Raw genomic sequence first — 23,923 nt, 5'->3', positions numbered from 1 at the left:
GGAGGGCTTACAACGTTGTTTTTTTTGCTGCCTCCAGCTTCTTTTGAAACTGAATTTGTTTTCTGGCAAACAGCCACGTGCCGAGAATCAAAGACAACACACCTTTCTGTGTGTGTGTGTGTGTGTGTGTCACGTTAGGTCTCAGCAGTTTCCCGCGGCATCGCTATGGCGACCAGCCACGCTCGCCTCACGCATGAGGCGACCCAAATTCTGCAATGGTGGAAAATGGAGGACGGGGTACCGCGGCTGAGCCGGTACTAGCAGTGGTTTAGCAGCGTAACGGGGGATATAGAGTCCATTCATTTGGAAACAACAGGCTCAAGAACTGTCTTATTCATCAGTCTATCTTGTTGATAACCAAATACAGTTAGCTGCCAATTAAGAATGGATCCGAGGATATCTTGAACCATGGCTGTTGATATGTCTCCATCTGTATACTATATGTGTAATTGTTGTCTCGCTCTGTGTGGCTTTTTTAAAATTTCTTCTTTGGAGCGGAGCTGGTAGAGATTTCTGTCGTATCTGACGACTCATGCATTTGAATCAGGAATTCAAAGTAAACATTGTCATATGTACCAATGCAAATGATTTCCATCTTAGTGGGGGGATATTTCGAAGGAGAAAATTAATGTAATTTGGGTCAAATGCTTAGGGAAGTGCACAATGTTCAACAAATTAGGAGTCAAGGATTGGTTTGCAAGCTAAAAAAGTTAAAAACTGTAGCCCAAGACAGACGTTTGTAAAGCCAAAAAACATGAATGGACTTTTACTTAGTCCATGTCTCTTTGGTGTGTCATCGTAATGACACACCAAAGAGACACTGAGCCGCCTCGGGGCATCAGCCATGTTTTATGGGTTTGCAATAAAAAGCTGAATGGAGCCTGACAACCTCGTCAGTGAATGCTCTGCCTTTGTTTCTGAGGACAACGTCATGATTTATTCAGTGTGTTGTGGACCACAGATGTAACTGGCCACTGAGAAGAGCACTGTTGAATTCTGTTTAATCACTTTAACTCATTTGATCACAGCTATGACAGGTTTTTGCAGGCATGAGATGGAAGGAAAAGCTCTCAGAATGACAGTGAGAGGGAGGTACAGTACATCAGAAAGCCGATTGAAACAGAAGGAAAATCTGGTGTGTTGTTTATGCCGATATCTCTGTCCTCTCTTGTTCCTCACCTGCTTCCTCCCTTTCTCCGCTCTGTCCGCCAGCCTGAGAAAGTGATCTCTGGCTTTTGCAAAGCCTCCCCTGAGCAGTTTGATAGATCTTTTAAATCCTCTCCTCTTTGATAACCCTGCAGCTCAGAGCTTCATCACCTGCTGGAGGCTCTTCTCAGACAATGTACGGACAAGAGATGGTGCCACACCGTTATTCCTTCCCGATACTGATGCCTGAGCTTGCATATTGGCCAATACAAAGTACTGGTCCCATACCAGCGTGTTAAAAAATACAAATATTGTATTATGTTTTATCTACGGCTTGGGTGGAAACTGTTTGTGAACATAGACAGTAAAAGAAACACTTTGACCCCGTTGATTTCCATGGAGACCAGGGAAGGACATTAGAAGCTCCTTTCCGGTGATGGCTGAGCGTTACTGCGTAGACTCCACCTGAGCTGGAACTGTAAGTCTTCTGGTAGCTGTGCAAGAGAAATCTCAATCATTCCCAATCAGCAGAGACGGAGAGCGTAGGTATATGTTAGGAGATAACATAAGCACAGGATAATTAATGCTAACTACCATGCTAGTTAACATTAATAATTAAACCTAAACAGCTAATATAAGTCCAAACTGTCTGCAAGCTTACCCTGTGATACACGGTAATTCCTCTTTATGACTCGTCGTTAGCCTATTTGTACAAAAGCGTCTTCTTCGGACCCATAACGTGAGATACAAAGTGCCTTTTATACATTGTCGTGTTTCTTTAGAAATAAACAACGGACAAATAGAGTCGTTAGACGCTTCAGATGAACAGTTATTCACTGTCAAAGTGACGTCAAAATGAATGGGCGTCAATGGGATGCTAATGCGGGTGAGTAGGAGCATCTAAATGGCGCCATAGCAGCTAGGCATAGTGGAGGCTGACTTATCCCTTTGGTCATGATGGAAAAAGAACATAAATAAACTACTTTAAAGTAGATTTTCTCCTGCCCCTTTCTCTCCCCTGTCCTGTCCATTAAAAGCCATAAAAACACAATAACCTTAAACTCCACTCAAACTGAACAATTGACTGCGTGACTTTCCTCACAGATTTTTTTGAGGCCTTTAATTGATAGGATAGTTAAGATAGGAAGATAATAATGGGGGGGGGGGGGGGGGGGGGGGGGGGGGGCATGCAGGGTCAGATTTGAACCAGCTAGAGGTCACCCCACACTGTTTGATTTTATTTAGTTATCAGAAATCAGAAATACTTTATTGATTCACGAAGGGAAATTCTGTGTTGCAGTTGCACAAATTGTATAAATAACAATTAGAAATATAAATAAAGAAATATAAGGAGTGAGGATATGTACGGTATTTACATAGTTAAAGGAATGTTATGATACAGTATTTACATAGTTAAAGGAATGGTATGATACGTTATTTGCAAAATTAAGGAGTTGTAATGGTGAACAGCAATATTAATAATGATAATAATAATAATAATGGCAGCAGTAGAGTATTGCACACATTTCAAGCCAGTGTTATTGCAAATAATCCGCTATTTATTTCAGTAATATTGCTATTCCCTCAAATGTAAGAAACCATTCACTGTGTATTAGAGGAGTATTGATGAGTGTTAAGTCATGCTTTTTGCTGTCTAGAGGCACTCTAGGTTGGAACAACAGAATGGGAGCCATGGGGATTAAGTGCTTTGTTTGTGCCTGTGTGTGTGTGTGTGTGTGTGTGTGTGTGTGTGTGTGTGTGTGTGTGTGTGTGTGTGTGTGTGTGTGCGTGTGTGTGTGTGTGTGTATACAGTCAGCAGCAGAGGCATTTTCCAGATTTACAACAGGTTTTCAAAGAGAATCCATGCACGCATGAGCGTGTGCAGGTTATTGTGTGTTTGCGTGCACATACAAAGGTTTTAAGGGATTTTGCAGCAGCTAATCTTCTTTATCGACTCCACACCAACACACACTCACACACACACACACACACACACACACTCACACACACACACACACGGCGATGGTTGTCGAGCCCCTGCAGAGCTAATCAGCAGGCCTCAGCTTCCTCTGGGCCACGATGCCATCTGGCAGCTTCAGACTCACCGGGGTCCTGCTCTTTCATCCAGCAGGACCGAGTCAGCTGAGCCAACAGACTCAAATGGTCCCCAGTCCCAGTCCCAGTCCCAGTCCCAGTCCCTCAGTGCACATGTAGCAGTGGAGAAACTACTTCTCCGTACATGGCCTTCATTTATTCTTGCTTCTTGCTCACAAATGCAGGACTTTTTCGCTGATTGTGAAAAATGTTCTCATTATTGCTCATAAGACAATGTCATTTGAAACATGGCCATGTATCACCATATATGTATTATTACAACTGGTCCTATATGTTTATAAATCTAATATTTGACCAAAGATGAACAGATATAATTGGGTATATGCTGTATTTTCCTTTACGCATATGGAAAAAACAGTATCTTGTTCAAATATCTGTTTTTTACATATTCAACATAAACTAAACTATATGCTAATAAAGAGCAGAAATATTTGTATTGTTCATATATGACGTTTATAGGCACACATGCGTTTCTTCCTAATATATGTTAAATACATAAAGATGTATTTGACATGATTTTAATAGTTCAAAGTTTATTATGAAGATAGATAGATAGATAGGTACAGCATGTGGATGTCATACATACAGTAGGTACATTGCATATGAGATTTTCTGTATAGTAAGAAATATGTTTTATATATATTATATTATAGATATTTAAATCTGGCAGAGAGGACGTGAAGACGGTTTCTCTCTCCTTTCTTGTTAAAGTGTGGGCCGCAGAAGATGTGTCCCCTTTTGTTTTTGTATAATGCACATTAGCTATTAGAAGACCTAATTCATACTGAGGGAATGTGGGTGGAGTGTACACCCTAACAAACAAACACACACACACACACACACACACACACACACACACACACACACACACACACACACACGAGAATGTGCTGTGATTTTGAACAAATGCAATGTCTAATGATTTGAAGCCATGTGAGTATGATAATTTGGACAATCTGGAGTGTGAATGCTTTCATCATTTGATTATTTCTGGTTCCCAGAGGATGAATCCTGATGGCGTTGATCTCCTTCTTACATTTCCTGTCTCGCTGTCTTCTACGTTCTATTACTGTCGTCACTTTCATGCTTGGGAACTGAGATTTATTCAAAAACTGAAACAGAGACACCTGCAAACCTTGTAAGACATATTTTACAATGCCAATATTGTGTGTGTCACATTATGAAATGGTGAATGGTGCACACCGTGCATGAACTTTAAACAGAAAGGGACTGCTGAATCACTCCATGCAACAAGCAGTAATAATGCTGAATGCACATGGGCATTATAAACTCTGCAGACAGCAAGTCTGGACTTAATATGTTCTGCGCCCATGCACAGGTTGATGTAATATCACGATCCTGTTATTTATAGCTGGCAGGAGGGAGCTGATCGCTCTCTTTCTCTCTCTCACACACACACACACACACACACACGCACAAAACAAACTTCTCCTGCTATGCTTCTATTTCCCTTTTTGCTCGGGGAACTTTTGAGACTGAGCATATTTGCTTTGGAGCTAAATCTCATCTGACTCCTGGTGCCTCATCCGGGCTGGCCTTCACCTTGAATTGAAGTCTCAGTATGAAGTGAGGCTCTAGCCTGGTTCCACCCCTCGTAATCATCCCTCACAGCAACTGTTAAAGGATGTGACGGTGCTACATCGCTTTGGATTCAAAGACGGGGTAGCGTAACCCCTGCAGACGCTCCTCCATTGTTACATTTCATTATTTCTTCTACCTGCTGGTTTTGATGCAGATTCTCCATCTACCAGGAGGGATTTCATGAGTGTTTACCTCAGTGTATACCCTGCGGAATCCCAAATATTACACCAAGTGATGGAAGGAAAGCAGATCATTACAGAGGTATTAAGTGATGCATCGTTAAGTAGATTTTCCTGTGTTCTCCAGTCCCTGCGGCTACTTAATAAAGGTAGCATTTCCATAATTTGCATGAAATAAACCATCTTTTCATTGCCATTATGTCCTTTATCCTCCTGTCCCACATTAGCCTTCCTATTTTGAACCCCTGCTCAGGCAACACTAGTGAATAAATCAGTTCTTTTGTCTGCTTTTGAATGTATTTATTTATTTATGGAAAACGTCCCTATAATGTTCTTGCACCTTAAAGCACCTTTACTCCTTGTGTTGATTTCCCGTCGACCGTGCAACCTTTTTATTTCTCAGGGTAAGAATCAACTTAATTCTGGCCATCTTTTTTGATACTTCTGTCACTTTCCCCCCCCCATGTTTTTGAAGCTATTTCTTACATTATTTTATCATTTCTTTCACCAAATGCTATAAAATTGAACAAAACACTCAAATTCAATGAAAGCACTAAACTGATCTTTTGAAACATCTTGTACATCTTTGAGCTGGAGTTGCATTTATTTCTTGGAGTTGTTGAAGCAGTTCAGCACCATGGACAGAGCACTTCCAATCAGCCTATAGAATACGCTAACACACAGCAACAGGTTTCTTTCTGCAAAGGCAGTGTTTCGCAAACATAGGGTCGGGACCCAAAATGGGTTGTTTTATTGGGTTTATTGAGTAAAATGCATATCAATCTCATGTGAATGAGCGTTCTTTTTTGCTCCACTGGTCTGTTCAGCTCAGATGCTGTGGGGGGTGTCTCTCTCTCTCTTCTCTTATCCTAGGAGGGGATAGGAACATGAGTTGAGAAATGGGTGAGACACAGAAAGGAGAATAAAGACCTTTTCTGTTTTTGTTTACTTTTATAGTGGAATAAATATACTTCACATACATTTAAATTCATGGTTTGTTCCGTCTTTTGTCCACAGTTTAAAGATGTAGATGTTACAATGACTCATGGTGTATTTTTGTAAATTTGTGTCCCGGGGAGACACCAAATTTCTCTTTTGGGTCTTGAGCTGAAAAAGTTTGGGAACCACTGCTAAGGGAATAGCAAGTAGGCAACAACAACCTGAGCAACATGCCTGAACCCCTCAGGTTTCCACGGTGTACCCCCCAGTACTTATCAGACTGGTGGGTCACCATGTGTGTCCAATTTAATGGCCTTTAAAGAGCCGATCCCCCCTCACTGATTGAATTATATCTTTCTTTTTATTTCTGACGAGCTAAAATAAAACATGAACAAAATGGACACAACAGAAGTAAAAAGAAAAAAACATTGACAGAAAAAAAATTCTACATAACACAAAACCAATTTGGAAAGGAATAAACGATCGGCTTTTCAAGTACCCCCAGTCTTCACCATATAAAGAAATCAATTTCAATAAAATAAACCAAACAGATCTCTCATAATAATATAAAAACACCACTCTAATTCACGTCATATTTTATCAAGCCAACAAGAAGAAAAAAAAGAACAAAAAGCATTTATGAGTGAGGTCTTCACTCTCCTTCCACACTTCTATGCTTTTCAAAATATACATCTTTTATACCTTCTTTTAAACATTATTCTTCCCCTTCGTTTTATCCAACTGTCCAGACTATCCCACAAATTAGAAATACAGTTCTGGAGTTTGGTCCGAGCGTACTGCTGTTTCAAATTGAATCCCCACTTAAGTGAGAAATAAAGAGTTGTTGTGTGTTTCCAGTTGATTGCATGACTGCAGAAGCAGTTATTACTTTCACAAACCAAACCCAATGTAAGGGGACCTTTGTGCGGGTGAAATTAACCACATGGGTTTTGGCCTATTTTCCACTGGCCTACTTATACCCAATGATCTTACAGTCTTCTTTGCTGTGTGGGGTTTTAAATCGGTATTTTTTAATGAGGTCCAGTGATGTTGTGGGTCTCTGGTGAGGTCCACCAGTTTAAATTGTTAGAAGCCTGGCTGCTGTGTTGTGGACTGGATGAAGGCGGGAGAGGGATTTGTGGTTGATGCCACTTAGAACAGAGTTTCAGTAGTCTAGGCGAGAAAATGTATTTAGGTCTAGGTCAAGGTCAAAGTTTATTTCTATGGCACATTTACAAACAGTCACTACTGCCCCAAAGTGCTGTACAAATATAGATAACAACATAAAATAAAAACATAACAAGTAACAAGTAAAAAACGGTAATTTAGCCTAGTGGAAGTATGTAAATTGAAAATAAAAGTGGCCCTAAAATAGAACCTTGCGGTACACCACTGGCTTTTTGAGTTGTACAGGAAGAGTATTTGCATATGGTTACTGGACAGGTGATGTTAAAAAGATATACAAAAATAGGGGTTTATGAGCAAAGTTACATTCTAAAAAGAACAACTAATTTGACCATTGACCTTTTCCTCAGCATTTTGCCACCAACATGTGATTCATGGCAATTGAAAAGGTTTTGAACAAGAATTTAGACTATATTTGGATATGAAATCACTGTTAAACAAGTGAATAAAATATGGCAACAGTAATGATGATTGTTGACCTCATGACCTCATTTTATCTAAAATCTTCTTGACAATAGCCCTGGGACATCAACATTACATTCACGCATTCTTTTTTAAATATCAAATATGACAACACAACCCATGAGTCTTAAATTGCGGATGTGCTCTCAAGGTCTACCATGAGATGCAGTTCATAAATGCCAACATTGTGCAGGATGCAACAGATTGTTCTTTGGTAAATTGTCAAGGATTTTTAGTTTTTTGCATAGAATGCTGAATAAATATTTATGATTTTATTATTTGATCTATTACTTTAAGCATAAAGAGATACATACACACCTGAAGCCCCTTTTGTATTGATATCCCAATAGGCGATTTTAACAGTATTTTTTAGTTGTTTTCAACTGTTTTGTCGCAGATATCCCATTTCCTATATTCCAAAGTGTGCCCGAATGCGACATGGGTGTGTGCACTTGCTTGAGCTACCTGGATAATGAGATGCAGCAAAATGACTCCTTAAAGACTTGACTTATTTCTGACGTATATATATTAATGAACACGATGTAAGACTCCACTTTAACCGTTTAATTTTAATGTTTTTTATTACACTTATAGCCTATGTCGTTATTAAAGCTTTGATTTTTCGGCGGTTTTAATAAGATCGAGTTGAGCTGTTGTGCCACAGATTGCGAGTTTCTACGACTCAACTCATCTTTGGTGTCTCAATGACGAGTCGTCAAAAATTCATATTTATGCCACTCAGTCCATTTTGCGAAAACGACACTGTAAACCAAACTTAGTGTTTAAAACCAACGTTTCAAAATGTCGACCTGGCAACAATGTGAAAAAAGCCAAACCCCGGGGCCACGGTGACGCTAGCTAACTCTTTCTCTTTGATGTTTGATGTTGTGACGCTAGCTTTGTCTCTTGGTTTGTTGTGATCTGTACGTTGCTGCAAATGACCAAGCTCCTTGGAGAATCCTGTCAGTTTTATGTTTCCTTTCTTATTGTCGTGTACGTCTGAGAGTAAATGACTCTAGGAAATTGAATTTGGACTGAAATGATGCTCCAGTTATCAGATTTAATAGTTGAAGTTGAAATAAAAATACTGTAGAATTAGTCCTTTTTGGTGGCCCCTTTATTTGTATTACATGTGTTTATTGATGAATCTGTGTGCTCACATTGGCCAACCCGTGGTGTATAGAAGTCAGGGGCTGCCAATATTAAAATTAAATAATCAACTCATAATTGTCAATGTACGTAATGCTCCATTGACAAATAATTAGCTTGGATTTTGTATACTCCTAAACACAACACTACCACAGGGAATATGAAATTGGATGCTGCAAGTGACCAAACTTGAAAAATCATGTCGATTTCATATTTCTTTGCTTTTTTGCAGATATGTCTGAGAGTAAATGACTCTAGAAAACTGAATATGGACTGAAATGATGCTCCAAATAATTTGGCACTGGAAACCTCCATCAAGCAGCGTTTTGTCAATCATGTTCCTCACTCAGTGCTGGGTCGTATTGTAGAATATTGCACGTTAGCATACATGTTAACGACGAGCTATTAAATCTGATGACTGTGTATAAGAGCTTTACCGAATTTAAGCGACCACCCCAACAATTCAATTATTGCCTTCAGTAAATGGATACACAGCAGTGGTGACAAGCAAAGCAAATTGGTGTAATGGATGCATGGGGGCAGAGCAGAGGCTGGTTTGCTGACACAGACGGGGCCCGAGCAGCTCCAGTTTGGATCAATCCACTATATTCTAGGCACTTAATTATAGATAACTCCGTGGGAAGGTAATTCCGGATTTAATAGTTTTGCTGGCAACAACATCCCAAATTGGAAGTTCTTTAAGCTTCATCACTGGGCTGATCACGTTGGTGTTTCATGGTGATCTGAGACTATGGATGCAGGCAGCTTTTAGAAGCATTGATGTGGCAAGTTGAAATAAAAATACTGTAGAATTAGTCAATTTTGGTGGCCCCTTTTATTTGTATTAGATTAGATTCAACTTTATTGTCATTATACATGTACAGGTACAAGGCAACGAAATGCAGTTTAGGTCTAACCAGAAGTGCAATAGCAGCAGGTGCAGTATATACAATGGTTTCATAAGTGCAGGACATGGATAATGTACTGGATAAATATAGAAAGGAATACTATTATAAACAGAATTTTACAGATAGATTTGTCCTATGAATACAATATATAGATAACTAGGATTGTCAACAAGATCTGAATAAGAGCTGAATATGTACTAAATATAATATACAGGTGGATATTACTATACATATATATACAGATGGCTTAATATAAACAGAATTTGTACAGATATATATATACAATAGGTTTGGCTTCATGTGGTTATTGATGAATCTGTTTGCTCACATAAGCCAACCTGTGTTGTATAGAAGTCAGTGGCTGCCAATGTTAAAAATGAAATAATCATCTTATAATTGTCAATGCACGTAATGCTCCATTGACAAATAATTAGCTTTGATTTGGTATACTCCAAAACACAACACTACCGCAGGGAAAATGAAATTGGATGTGAAGTACAGGTCTAATTTTCATTTTCCAATTGGCAGGCGGAGTATAACGTACACTTGAAAACGAAATGACAAAAATTGACTTATCTTTTTTTCCATTATGCCCTGGTTTAAATTGATGAAATGGAAATAGCCTTTTTATCGTGGTCATTTCCGTAATTTTCCATTTCTCATATATTGAGCCTGGCCAGGAGTTATTATAAGTTGTCATACCCCCCCCCCCCCCCCCCCCCCCCCCCCCCCCCCCCCCCCCCCCTCTCTCTCCCCACACTTGTTTGTATTTCAAAAGTCCAACACCAGCAAATTGCCCCTCGTCTTCTAATACATTAGTGCGGGCACTGAATATATAACATTTAAAGATGTTTTGCTTCCCTTTCTTTACCAACCTTCAACAACTCCTAAATGTCCAGTGTTGGACATGTCGGACGTGTTGGACACGGTGCTGCAGACTCTTGTGTGTCCCTCCATCTTGCATGAAGCTGGTTACAGGGGTTGGTCACGCTGTAGTCTCATTTCACAGAGATGATACGGTTTCTGCAGAGCAGAACCTCCCCTGATTGTGATCGTGCATGTGCAGCCTACCCTTGGTTTCTGCTGCTGCCTTGCTTTTAACTCTGGGCTTAGCACTGAACGCATCTCTTTTGTCATTTGGCTCTTGGAAACCTCAGTTAGAGAAGAGTACTAGAACATTGCACTCAAGTTATTTGTTTAAAGATTATTATTTAGGTATTTTAGGCCTTTATTATATAGGACATCTGAAGATGTGAAAGCGGAGCGAGGGGGGGAAGGACATGCAGCAAAAGGCCAAATTTGAACCTGAGGCCGCTGCAACCAGGACTGAGCCTTTGTTTATGGGGCGCACGCTCTTACAGGTGAACTATCCGGGCGTCCCACTTGAAATACATTTTAAGCAGGGCTGCACATTATGAGGAAAATATGCAATAACGTTGAAACAGATATTAGGGCTTTGCTGTCTAAAGACAAATTAAGTTACAAGGTTATGTTCTACAGCTGAATTTTCAGGGCTTTTTATGTTGTGTTATTGTCTGACTTTGTCAGCTCTGGATCAGACACTGTTCCATATTCAGTACCTGGCACCAGGTTGTCAAGCAGAGATCCAGGTCCTGAGGCCTGACACTGTTTGGCGCCGCTCGACGTGCTTAGTAAGCTTGAAACGTGACACATTTACATTTCAGTGGAGGTGGTGTTGTGATGGAGTTAAGCAGCCAGAACAAGTTTGGTGAACTAAGTTAAGCTTTATGAAAACAAGCATGGTATAATGGTATTGAACTTTGAGCACACAGCAAACTACTGAGAACCACTGAAAACTTCTTTCTTTGCTCAAGTCTGTGTGGTTAAAGGCTACATGAATGTGGTTACATGCACACTGAGAGAATGAACTATGGTTTTTAATCTCTATTGATGATGCAGAGCAGCCAAATGTGCGTAGAGTTAGGTATCGCTTGAGTTTTCTCTGATACCAGCGCTAAAATCTAAACCCTTACTTTAAAAATAAAAAGGGCACAAAACACAGACAATAGGTGACATTAAAGAATGACTTGTTTATTGCTAAGACCATATCGTGAAATATAAATCATTTCTTGAAAAAATAACAATTTCATCAGTCAAATGCTGTTGAACGACAAAAAGAAGAATCACAAGATTGCAGAAGGGTACTTTACAACAACATTGAATGCACCATGAGCTTATAAGGTTGCATTAAATGCACCGTGAAGTGCCATCGGGGTTGTTTCAATTCCGCTGCAGACTGTTGTATGTCCCGGTGTTGGAATCCTTTTGGAGTGAAATACAGCCACCGTTTAGCACCATGCATTCAAACCGTGTTTCAGTGTGTAACAGTAACGGTAGCCTGATGTTACTCGCTGCCAAGTGTAATGTTAACTAGGGGTGGGGTAAAAAGTTGATACAGCATAGTATCGCGATATTTTTAGTGGGAATACTATATCGATACACAAGCGCCAAGTATTTATCTTTTATTATATATGTGTTGGTCAGTTTATCTGCTTGACAATCCCATGTTGCAGAAGTAACATTGAAGTGAGATGAAGAAACAGAGAAATGTTTCTTTTTAGGTAAAACAGAAGTTGACAAAGTTTCCTTTTGGGGACGTCATTTGAATTTTTGAAAAATTAGAAGCTGGAAAAAAGATTATAAATTGTAACATATATCGCAGAATATTGCAAAATGTTTAAAATTGCAATGATTTCGCATCGTGGCATAAGTATCGTGATAATATTGTATCGGGAGGTGTCACTTGTCACGTCTGTTTCGGACCACCAGAGGGCAGCACAGGCAGTTATTGGCACCGCGATCAGGCACGAAACCTGCGTTGTCAGGCGGCCTGGTAGATGCCGGACGCTTTCGGGACCCAACCCTAGTGCAGGGTAATTCATTAAAGGATCGTCTCATGTTTATTTTATTTTATTTATTTTATTAATTCAGGACAATGCACATTGATGAACATGCACAACAGTACACGTAAATGTGCCAGATTGTGGCCCGAGGGCTAATTCCCATCTGCAGTCCAACAGGCAGGTTGGAGTTACAGTAAAGCAAGAGCTTGGTTGCGTAGTTGTGGCAATATTAGAGCTCATTCTCTGCGGAGCCCTCAGAGGAAACTCCCTGTGACTCTTCAACCGGCCCTGGAGCATAAAAGAAGCTACATCTTTATTTGGCCTTCATCACGCCCTGTCTTTCTCCCTCCTGGTCTCTGTCTGCGGGTCATTGCATTTCACTCCACACATTTAGCAAATCTCCTAGACCAGGATTACTGCTTCCTAGGGATTTAGGATTTCTTTCAGCCCAACACATGTTGCACAGTTACCGTTTGAGTGTTGCGCTGCCGTGTCTTTCCTGCTTTCCATCGACGCAGCCACGTTCTCTCTTTCATAAGAAGCCAGTCGTTCTCAGCACTACTGATGAATGCGGGCTGAGGGAAGAAATGAAGAAATAACGGCACAGCATGAAGACAAATTGTAGCTTGGAGAACATACCGCTGCATCTTTTTGGTCCTTGAGATGGAAGAATATTGAAGAGCCGGCGGTGCAATAAGCAGGTTTTTTCTGGGCCAATGAAATTACACGATTATTGACCAACTGTTGATACCATTCAGTGACTGGGAGGAATTCTTCTGTTGGCTTTATTTCTGTGGATTGTGTTTTTATGGAAAGGAAACTTCCAGCTATTGGTGATACTATATGTTACTATACTATACTATACTATATGTTTTTTAAGACCTAGAACAACACAGGATATAGAGCATTACCCAAAAAGAACATTTACTCAAAATACTTGAAGTAGATGTCTATTTTGCATCTCTTATTTACCCAAAGCTACCTTTTACACATTTTTCTCAAGGGAAATCTTCGTCGGAAGGTCCCCTTGTTGTTTTTTTTAGGCAGAAACTTGTAATATCGGATGTGAAATGAACACGTCCAAGAGGAGCAGTTTTTTCCCCATCGGCCCAGTGTCTTCTGCCCTGATGTGTTCCACCGCCACGGCCGCTACCGGAGACAAGCCTGGACCTCGAGCTAAAGGGGCTTTCTCCTCAGAGGGGGGCACGGACAAACAGAAGGAGGGGGCCCAGTGGAAGAGCCAGCAGCAGGCCTCTGTGTCCCACTTAGTGGACGAGTTCTTCTGGATCGGCAGCGCCATTTTGGCATTCTCCAAATGGAGGCTCGGCTACGCGGGTAAGCTTTGTCACATACACTGAGTAAAGCTACACTGGTTGGAGATCAGAAATCTCAGCCTCGAGATGAACAGTATCATCGTCTCCGAACCAACATGTCTTGCAGTAACGACGAACACCAAGTCCGGGATGCATTTTTACTTTGCGGTCTGCTTTGTTGTCATTTTGCGCAAAGAAATTGATACGGCATAGTTTCGCAATATTTGTAAAGCTGTATCAATACTCAGTCTCCAAGCATGAATCATGAAGATAATGTATCAGGAGGCGTGTGGTGATTCCCTCCCCAGATAGCCAGAATTATCTCCAAAGCGCTGTGGAGTAAGGTCTGACTACGATACAGACACATTCTACATTGTATCCATGACGCTAACCCTCTTTATGGCAATTGTACTTTGTGGTGGAATTTGCACGTCATAAGGTGACTGAAAACTGTAAAAAAAAAAAAAAAAAAGGACATTGTGTGTGTGTGTGTGTGTGTGTGTGAGTGCGTGTGCGTGTGTGTGTGTGTGTGTGTGTGTGTGTGTGTGCGTGGGCCAGGTTTTGCTACATTTGTGGGGACCAAAAACTGTGAATACAGTATACTTGTGGGGACCTGACAGCTTTGTGGGGACAAAATGCTGGTCCCCTTAACGTTAAAGGGCTTTTTGAGGAATAAGACTTGGTTTTAGAGTAGGGTTAGAGTTAGGTTATGGTTAGGGTTAGGGTGAGGGTTAAGGTTAGGCATTTAGGTTTGATGGTTAAGGTTAGGGTTAGGGTGAGGGTTAAGGTTAGGCATTTAGGTTTGATGGTTAAGGTTAGGGTTAGGGTGAGGGTTAAGGTTAGGCATTTAGGTCTGATGGTTAAGGTTAGGGTAAGGGGCTAGGGAATGCATTATGTTAATGACTGGTCCCCACAAAGATAGCCGACACGTGTGTGTGTGTGTGTGTGTGTGTGTGTGTGTGTGTGTGTGTTTGTGTGTGTGTGTGTGTGTGACATATGGCCTGCAGACAATCTCTCTTGGCTTAACCTGGTCCCCTGACCGTAGCTTGGCCCATATTGTGACGGTGGCAGGAGGACAGCTGCCAGGTTGACACCCCCTCATCTTAGACTACAGAACTAGAGATGGTCTGAGATCAGTTTTTGCTTCCCGATACCAATTCTGATACCTGAACATGCGTGTTGACCGATACCGAGTACTGTGTACCGATACCAGTGTGTTATATATTTTAATATTGTTTTAACAGCTGTACACTACTATCTCTGTATGGATGTGATTTGATTTCTATCTTTGTTGTCGGTCTGGCTCAGGTTAAACTCTGTGTGAAACATGAGGAAACACAAACAATGAACGCCAGAGAACTTTATTCTATCGTCCACTTTAACAGTCAGTTATAACAGAAATAGAACATCAATAAACTACTTTAACGTAGATTTTCTTCAGGGCTTTATTACGTGGTGTCGGATCGGTGCATACACTCCAGTACTTCCCGATATCAGCGTTTTAGGCAGCATCTCTAGTCAAAACACTCAAGTATAGTGACAGTTTGTATACAAATGTCCAGTGTAACATCTCTATTGTAAGACCACAGCGTTTTGGGATGTGGCGCCATGAATCAGGGTTAAACCAAACTGTCATCTGCTGATATTTCCCTTTCCCATGCACCCTAAGTAGGTGCAGGTTGCCAGAAAGTGTTCAGTTTCCCATAAATTCAGGACAGGGATACTATTACCCTAATCTCAAACCATTCATTTCATGTGTCTTCCTAATTGCATGTGTATTTTTTTTTCTAAAGCTTAGTTGAAGAAAGACAATTTACCTCCAGAAACGAGCATTTTTTCTGAGTTGTTATCTCCGCTCTCGTTAACCGACCTTGCAGATGGGATTGGAGCGTGTTTTCAGCCATTGGAACATCCAGTTAACATCCAGCGTCTTCTCCGCATCCACACACGCTTTTAAATCTGATGTTGTAACCACGGAAACGAGCCCAGACCCCCACTAGGAAGGAGCGTGGTGTCTATCTGTGTGTGTCTCGTGCTCCACCTTTGTCTCTCCCTCCCCATCTCTTCAACATGTCTGTGCAGCAGTTGTGATCTTATTAATTTTTATTTCCCTCTCTCTCTCTTGGTACCTACCTGTCTATTTCTACTGCTTACCTTCCTCATAGCTCAAGGTCTTTTTTTTGTTTCAACGCAAATCCATCACAATGATTTATAACGGTTTTTCCATCAATATTGAGATCACGATTATTTATCACAATGATTCATTGGTTTAAGGGACTAAATATTCGCTTTTCCTGCTTTTTCACTTCCATTTTGTGCCACATTCCTGTCCAAATCTTTGCATTAAAATAATAAGGTAGGCTCTATAATAACTACTTAGATATTCTTCCTTTGGGTAGGTGTTTGGTTTTTAATTTAAGGACTCGGATATTTGTTTTTTCCTCCCCAACATTGTGGAATAACAGTGTCCTTTAGAAATATGACTTGAATTAAATCGGGAGACAAGTGTGGCAGCGCTGTATTTAATTTCAGCTCGGTGTAAGTCTTCACTGCGTTATGCTGTTATTTACTGTCACGTTTCTAACCTCTTCTCTTTCACACACACACACACACAAACACACACACACACACACACACACACAAACACACATATACACACAGTCGTGTCTGGCTATCTTTGTGGGGACCAGTCATTGACATATTGCATTCCCTAGCCCCTAACCTTAACCTCAACCATCAAACCTAAATGCCTAACCTTAACCCTCACCCTAACCCTAACCATAACCTAACTCTAACCCTACTCTAAAACCAAGTCTTATTCTTCAAAAAGCCGTTTAACGTTAAGGGGACCAGCATTTTGTCCCCACAAAGCTGTCAAGTCCCCATAAGTATACTGTATTCACAGTTTTTGGTCCCCACAAATATAGCTAAACCTGGCCCACACACACAAACACATACACACACAAATATACGCACACATTAAACCGATTTATGTTCACGTAGATAATATTCTATAATATATATGCAAAGGACACAAATACTGAATGTGGTGTTCATGGATTCATGGAGCTGTGACATGTTACTAGTTCTTAGAGATGGAAGAAGCAGCATCTCGGCCACGTATAGCCACCGCCAATGATAGACACCACAGTACGTTGCAAGCCGTTGATCCTCCTTTTTTCAGCAGGAAGGTTTAGACTGCTTGAAAGGGCTTGGAGTCTATTAACCCTTATGTTGCCCTTGGGTTAAATCTGACACGTTTTCATAATGTGGAAAAAAAATGAACAAAACGTGTTTTTTTCTCACTTTTTCATTGATGGGACACAAGGGTTAAGGAAAGAGGTGGAGACATAAAAGAGACTTGAGATACAGCATTAGGGGACCACTAAGGTCTGTATAAAAGAGACTTCAGATACAGTATTAGGGGACCACTAAGGTCTGTATAAAAGAGACTTCAGATACAGTATTAGGGACCACTAAGGTCTATATAAAAGAGACTTCAGATACAGTATTAGGGACCACTAAGGTCTATATAAAAGAGACTTCAGATACAGTATTAGGGACCACTAAGGTCTATATAAGAGACTTCAGATACAGTATTAGGGACCACTAAGGTCTATATAAAAGAGACTTTAGATACAGTATTAGGGACCACTAAGGTCTATATAAAAGAGACTTCAGATACAGTATTAGGGGACCACTAAGGTCTATATAAGAGACTTCAGATACAGTATTAGGGACCACTAAGGTCTATATAAAAGAGACTTTAGATACAGTATTAGGTACCACTAAGGTCTATATAAAAGAGACTTCAGATACAGTATTAGGGGACCACTAAGGTCTATATAAAGAGACTTCAGATACAGTATTAGGGACCACTAAGGTCTATATAAAAGAGACTTGCCTCCTTCTCCTAATCCCGTCCCTTCCATTCACAAACCTCCCAACCCCAACCCCCAAATCCTTCTTGTCATGTTATTGGCTGGAACACTGTTGATGTTCTGTGGTGCAACCCAATAAAATAAAATAGCTTACCAATTGCTTTAGAAGATCTCCAATCAGCACATATCGTTATCTCGGACCCGGCCAGGCAAAGCCTCTCTTCCCCGGGGCAGCTTCCTCCGTCTCACTGACACTGACCCCGGGTCTGGTTCTGCAGCTGCCTTTACTCGCTGACATTTACACCGAGCGAACGGGGCGACTTGATGTAGTGGAATGATTTTACGCCGGAGCGAGGAGCGCTGACTCTGACTAACCAAACAAAACACGCACACTAAAAAAAGCTCGACCAAGGCGTCGTCGCCTGGTGACTCGAATATTCGACTCTTCGGGAGGGGGGCACCCCAAGTGGAGCGTACCTCCTTCCTGAGGCCTTAGCACCAACTGTTTGTCCCAGACCACTGGACTGTTGGTTAATTGATGACCCCGGCCTTCATTATCCAGGCTTCATCAGCCTTCCACAGGCTATAACTAACCTTTCTAATGGGGTTTCAAATGCAGTGTTTCCAGTACTTAGCCCAGTGCTAAATGGGCGCTGGTCTTTGCTTTTTGTTTGTGTGTATAGTCTCCCTGAGTTATTGTTTCATGGCTTGCGTTGAGATTTAACATTTGAAATATTATTTTTTTGCAGTTAGAGTATCATGCAGCAGTGGACATTTCTTAAATACATTTGAAATATGTTCAGTTGAGATAGATAGACAGATATTGATCCCAATAAAATGGTAAATGATAGTAGTAGTAGCAGGAATAGCACAGAATATAAATATAAATGAAATACTAGGATACAATATAAATACTGTATATGCATGAAATAATACTAGGATAAAATGCCAGAACAAATATTTGAATATACACATACATACACATGTTGGGAATACAAAAATGTGCTACCCAATCTGATTGGTTGGTTGATTAACCCGCATTTTAAAAGTGGGCTACAGTGTTCGACCGCTAAGGAACAATTTGTCCACCTAGAGCCTACAAGCTTTACTTCCTTCATGGGTTAAACCCATGGACCATGCTGCTCCTGTGTTAGCCCTCCCTTGGTAAAGTGCAGTAGGTATTTCAAAAATGTAGTTGACCTCCCAAGAGGTTTCCCCCCACACAGCCTTCTACATCGCGAGTGCACACACGTTCTCCTTTCAGTCGACTGGCTGGGGAGTTTGAGCAGAACGTGGCCTCGTTCCCTGCCTCTCCATCCGTGAGGAAATTGTGTGCAATGCGACCGCAAAACCGGAGTGTGTTCCATGTTGAAACAAGGCTCTTTGGTTGCATTTTAGCTCGTCTCGCAACATGGAAAAAAGGGCCACGCTGCTTTGTTTCAAACGGATCTCCACTTAGTCAAAGAATCTGGTATCCTGACCATTTCCCTTTTAATGTCAGTGGAGTGGGTAGACAGTAGATAGTGGGTAGATAGTGGGTTGACAGTGGAGCTCTCCGGCCCCATGTTGAACTCTGGACTTAGACAGCAGTGGCAGCAGATGCATATGTTGGCCAGGAGACTGTTTTGTGGTTGTGCAGCTTATACTTGACAGGAGGAGGAGAAGATGACATGCGTCTCCAGCAGTGTGCCATCCTGACCGGAGAGCCTGCAGAGTCTGGATGCTCTCATTCCAACCCAAACTTGACAGCAGCTCATTTCATGGATAACTGCCTTCCATGACCTCTTTAGCGGTCTGTCTGGCCCAAGAAAGTGCTGATCCATGACTCTGCTGCTGGGCATCAGGCGCTGCAATCAGCCGGCAGCTATACAGAAATAACTCTTACACTTAAAATCAATAGACAAAAGCTGGTCCCCTTGCTGCATTTATGTTGAGTCCAAGCTGTAAAATCATTAAGGTTTAATTGGTTATGGATGATGTCCCTTTAGCCAGTTTGAAACCAATCTTAAATTGCATTGATTATTACAGGTGAGATGATTTTACAAACCATATTTAATTCAGTTATGGATGTTTTGGACTTGGCAATGCAATATTAAACGCGGCACATTGAATCTGGGCTAATCAGTGTCAGTTACGTGCAGGACTGGGTATCGATACTCAAACTGTAGTTCTGTTTTTGATGCCTTGTTTTAAGGAATATTACCATTCTTTACATGTAGTAATGCACATATGAAGGAGCATTACATTGCTAATGGTTTAGCATGTGTTTGTGCAATAACTGTTTCTTTGCTTTTGTTTCCAGACACACGTCTTACCCAATTTGAGTTGATATTTTGTCGGCACCCAGTTCAGTACAGCCCAGTTTGGCACTTTTTGGGGTTTGCTGTCTCTGCAACTTGGAGACCTAGCACTCCCACACGATTAATCCAAACATCTCATACTCTGCTAACCCTTAATTTCAATGCTTGAGTTCAACATACCCACAGCACTTGCTATAGGAGGAAGTGAACTAGGTCTACAATTAAAAATTACACGACTGGCTAACACTGACGCATTTACAGAAATGTTAATTATTTGTGCATTGTCCGAATCAAATAAAAATGAGAATGCAAACTAGAAGGATTTTAGGTCTTTTCAGGGCACTGTAGGGAAATTGCAGAGGAGGAAGAGACGTAAAGAAAAGGCACTGTGAGGGGAAAGAGACAGGTGCATGCAGGTATTCTAAAAAGACAGGAAGCAAGTTATTTTAATTTGACCATTCACCAACACTGTGTGGAGTCGGAGCGGCAGTAGAGGCTGTGACACACTGCTGATGGAGGCTATTAAGGTGCTTTCAAACCCTTAGCCCTGGCACCTGTCCATTAGACCCAAATTATACAAATAATGAAATCACCTATCATAACTATGCAGATGACACCCATGTTGACTGTGCTGTGCTGCCAAGCCGCTACAGTCCCATGAATTTTGGACAGACTTGGAGCTAAATGTTAACAGCCTCAATCCGCACTGGCCTCCAGTGTGTCATCAAGTAGAGTTTAAAGTACCGCTGCGTTTCTTTCAATATCTCAATGGTTTAGGGCCCACATCCATCTTGGACGGTTTAATGAATCCTCTTTAGCGGTCTGCTAACTATTCCCAGAGTTCAACTTATGGAGAAGCAGATTGTATTTACATACTCAACAAAGATGGACCAATCATGAGTAGACATACGCAAGACTCGCCCCAACTTGTACTACATTTTAAATTCACCTTTTAATGCCTTTGACTGAACCTTTACCAATCATTATCTATCATGCACCTGCGTCTTAACCTTTTTTAAATGTGTGAATTGATCAGTTTAACTGTTTTTAAGAAGCTGTAGGCTGTGTTCCCTTTTTGTTTTCGACGCACTTTGTATTGCCTTTGGAATTCCCCTCGCCTTTACTTTTACTCTTTGTAGTCGTTGAACATGACACTTTTTGCACCATGTTTCTTTGCTAAGATGAGCCTATTTCAGCCAAAATGATAACACACAGATCACACTGTTAGAAAGCAGCGTTGTGTTGCCATATGCAGTGTTAGCCGACCATTGACCTGGCGGTGGTGTGGTTGAGTTGTGCACTTTGCTGATATGACAGGATGGGATTTCGAGCAGAGGTTAGGAGAACAGAAGCGATCTACATTAACGGTCCCCTGGGGATGGGCTTTCCCACAGCCGGGCCAAATCAATGCGCAATAAGAGCAATCCATCACTGCTGGTTTACTTACTCACACAGTGAGTTATTGGGGATGTTGCATTCAGGTCACACTGGTGAAAATGAGATCCAGGTTTAAACTCAATATTGTCGCTCGACATTTGAAACTGACAAGGTTCCCTTGTTGGTGTTTTCTATGAACTGTCTTTGTTGATCATCCGCCTCATCAATTCCTTTGGTATCGATACTCTGGACACTTAATTTAGATTAGGGATTTCTGGCACAACTTCACCTGCTTTCTAGGTGCGTGGAGAAAGAATAAAAGTCTGAAGAGCTCAGAGGACTTCTAGAACAAAGCCCAAGGGTCTGGCAATAAAGTTGTTCTTTATACTGCTGGTATTGCTGGAGTTTTGACCTACATGGGATCTTATTTTAGTAACTCAAAGAAATCAGGGCACATCAAAAACACGACAGTGCTCCTGGAGGATCCCGAGGCGTTCCTAGACCAGGTTGGAGATATAATCCATCCACCTAGTCCTGAAACACCTCCCTAGAGATGCCCAAACCACCTTAACGTTACGGAGCAAATGTGTCTATTTTTTGCATATTGTGCTGGGTTAACCACAAATTGCCATTTTTCTGTGATTATGTGTAGATGTCGACTCAACAGAAACGTTTAGTAGTAGTAGTAGTAGTCGTAGTAGTAGTAGTAATAGTAGTAATAGTTGTCGTCATACTCTTGAGTGTGAGGGGTGTAAAGCAGCAGACATGTTCAACTCCATGTGTGTCGGGGGTCTGCTGACCTTGTTTAAAAACGTGTGCGTGCTGAGTTGGCCTTATTCCCTGCATGTTACGGGGAAATAGTTTGATAGGATGGGACAGACACTTGATAATTGATATTATGGCCACATGGAGTGTAACCGCGGCCCAGGGGCATGTGGCTGTCCACATCATTAGCTTCCTGTGGAGGAACTGTCCAATTCTCCACCAAAATAATGGCAAGGACACGACGAGGCTTGGCTGCATTTTCACTGGCACCAATTTTACCATTCTCTATTTTGGCATGTCCATTATTCTCTATAGAAGAAGGGGTTGTTGGTTGGGTAACACTTCACAATAACAATAATTATTCAAGTGTAAATTTATAGTTAATTACACTTTAGTTAATTGTAATTGTACTGTTACTAAGTACTGTAACAAAGGATTTATAATGTTTACTAATTGTAAACGATGCTTAACAAAGTATTTATTAACCATAAGTGGGTTCGGTACCGAAACACGGCGCCAATGGGGCAACGGTTCCGACGTAAACGGAAGAAATGAGATCGAGTAAAAACGAAAATTTCTGTGCTGGTCTCTTTAATTTTTTTTAGAAGCATTGCTGCATGGGACGCTATGTTACCGTTAGCTAGTAGCTGGATTAAACCTAGAGCTGGGCAATATATTGATATTATATTGATATCGTGACATGAGACTAGATATTGTCTTAGATTTTGAATATCGTAATTTGGCATAAGTGGTAATATAAGATCACAACACTGTTTAACACGCTCAGTTAATTTTAGTATGATTGTTTTGACCACGGTTAGCAACTCTGGGCTAACCCATAGCAACGTTAACCGTGTAGATAGATGACTAATTTAATGATAGTAAGTCAGGTTGAGAGACAGTCAGCCCCCACTATCATTACAGCATTGCAACAACACTTTAAAATAACCAATTGTAGCATTACTAATACTTCGTTGACATTGATTGTCATTTATTTTTTTGTTAACAGTAAAATAAGTATGAACTTAAGTTTAATTAACTACCCATTTACCATTTATTAGTAATAGTTATGACGTGTTACAGTGTTGGGTAATTCCTCTGAGGTGTGCAGTGTTTCAGTTAAATGGGGCTACTGTAGAACTCCCTCACATCCAAAGAGGTTTCATTGATTTTGTGTTTTCTGGCATGGTCTACAGTGTGAAGTAGAGAGCTTATTAAAGGGCTTTTCGTGAAGAAATTGCCTCTCGGCTGTCATCAATCTTCTCTTCTTCCTCTTCCTCCCACGAGACAAGCAAAGCCCTGTCAGCAGTGACGACCACATCCAGTGCATTTGCTCTGCTTTGTGGTCATGTGAGTGTATAAGTAAAAAAGTGTGTTTTAGCGCTGAGAGAGAGGCCAGATGGAATTTTGTGGAAATACACACACACACACACACACACACACACACACACACAATCTCTTGAATGAAGACTGTCTGTAACACACACTTGTTCTCAGTTGCAGTGCACACTCCAGTGGTTTCTCCTTTTGACAACTGTCCAACCTTTCTCTTGTCTTTCTGTCTCCAGTGGAGAAATGCATGACTTCCATGCAGATGGGGACCCAGATGGTGAAGCTCCGCGGCGGCTCCAAGGGCCTGGTGCGGTTCTTCTATCTGGACGAGCACAAGTCCTGCATCCGCTGGAGGCCGTCGCGCAAGAACGAAAAGGCCAAGAGTGAGTGTCTTCCCCCCCCCCCC

The 23,923-nt window shown here is 41.2% G+C and overlaps 1 protein-coding gene across 11 annotated transcripts in view; it reads left to right on the top strand.

The window, feature by feature from the left end:
- The window catches only part of plch2a (phospholipase C, eta 2a), a 164,424-nt gene that overhangs the window by 87,095 nt on the left and 53,406 nt on the right, over positions 1–23,923 (top strand). For 3 of the 11 annotated variants that reach the window (XM_034875821.1, XM_034875816.1, XM_034875817.1), the window contains exons 1-2: positions 13,444–13,884; positions 23,754–23,900. In XM_034875821.1, coding sequence (XP_034731712.1) covers positions 13,620–13,884; positions 23,754–23,900 — 412 coding nt within the window. In that variant the 5' untranslated portion in view covers positions 13,444–13,619. Of the gene's footprint in view, positions 1–13,443; positions 13,885–23,753; positions 23,901–23,923 lie in introns of those variants that run through there. The other 8 variants (XM_034875812.1, XM_034875814.1, XM_034875813.1 and 5 more) reach the window with 4 other exon arrangements.

The sequence above is a fragment of the Etheostoma cragini genome, chromosome 7 (genome assembly GCF_013103735.1).
Source record: "Etheostoma cragini isolate CJK2018 chromosome 7, CSU_Ecrag_1.0, whole genome shotgun sequence".
NCBI lineage: Eukaryota > Metazoa > Chordata > Actinopteri > Perciformes > Percidae > Etheostoma > Etheostoma cragini.
Note: the sequence above shows the minus strand (reverse complement) of the source record. Positions and strands in the feature narration are given on the sequence as shown.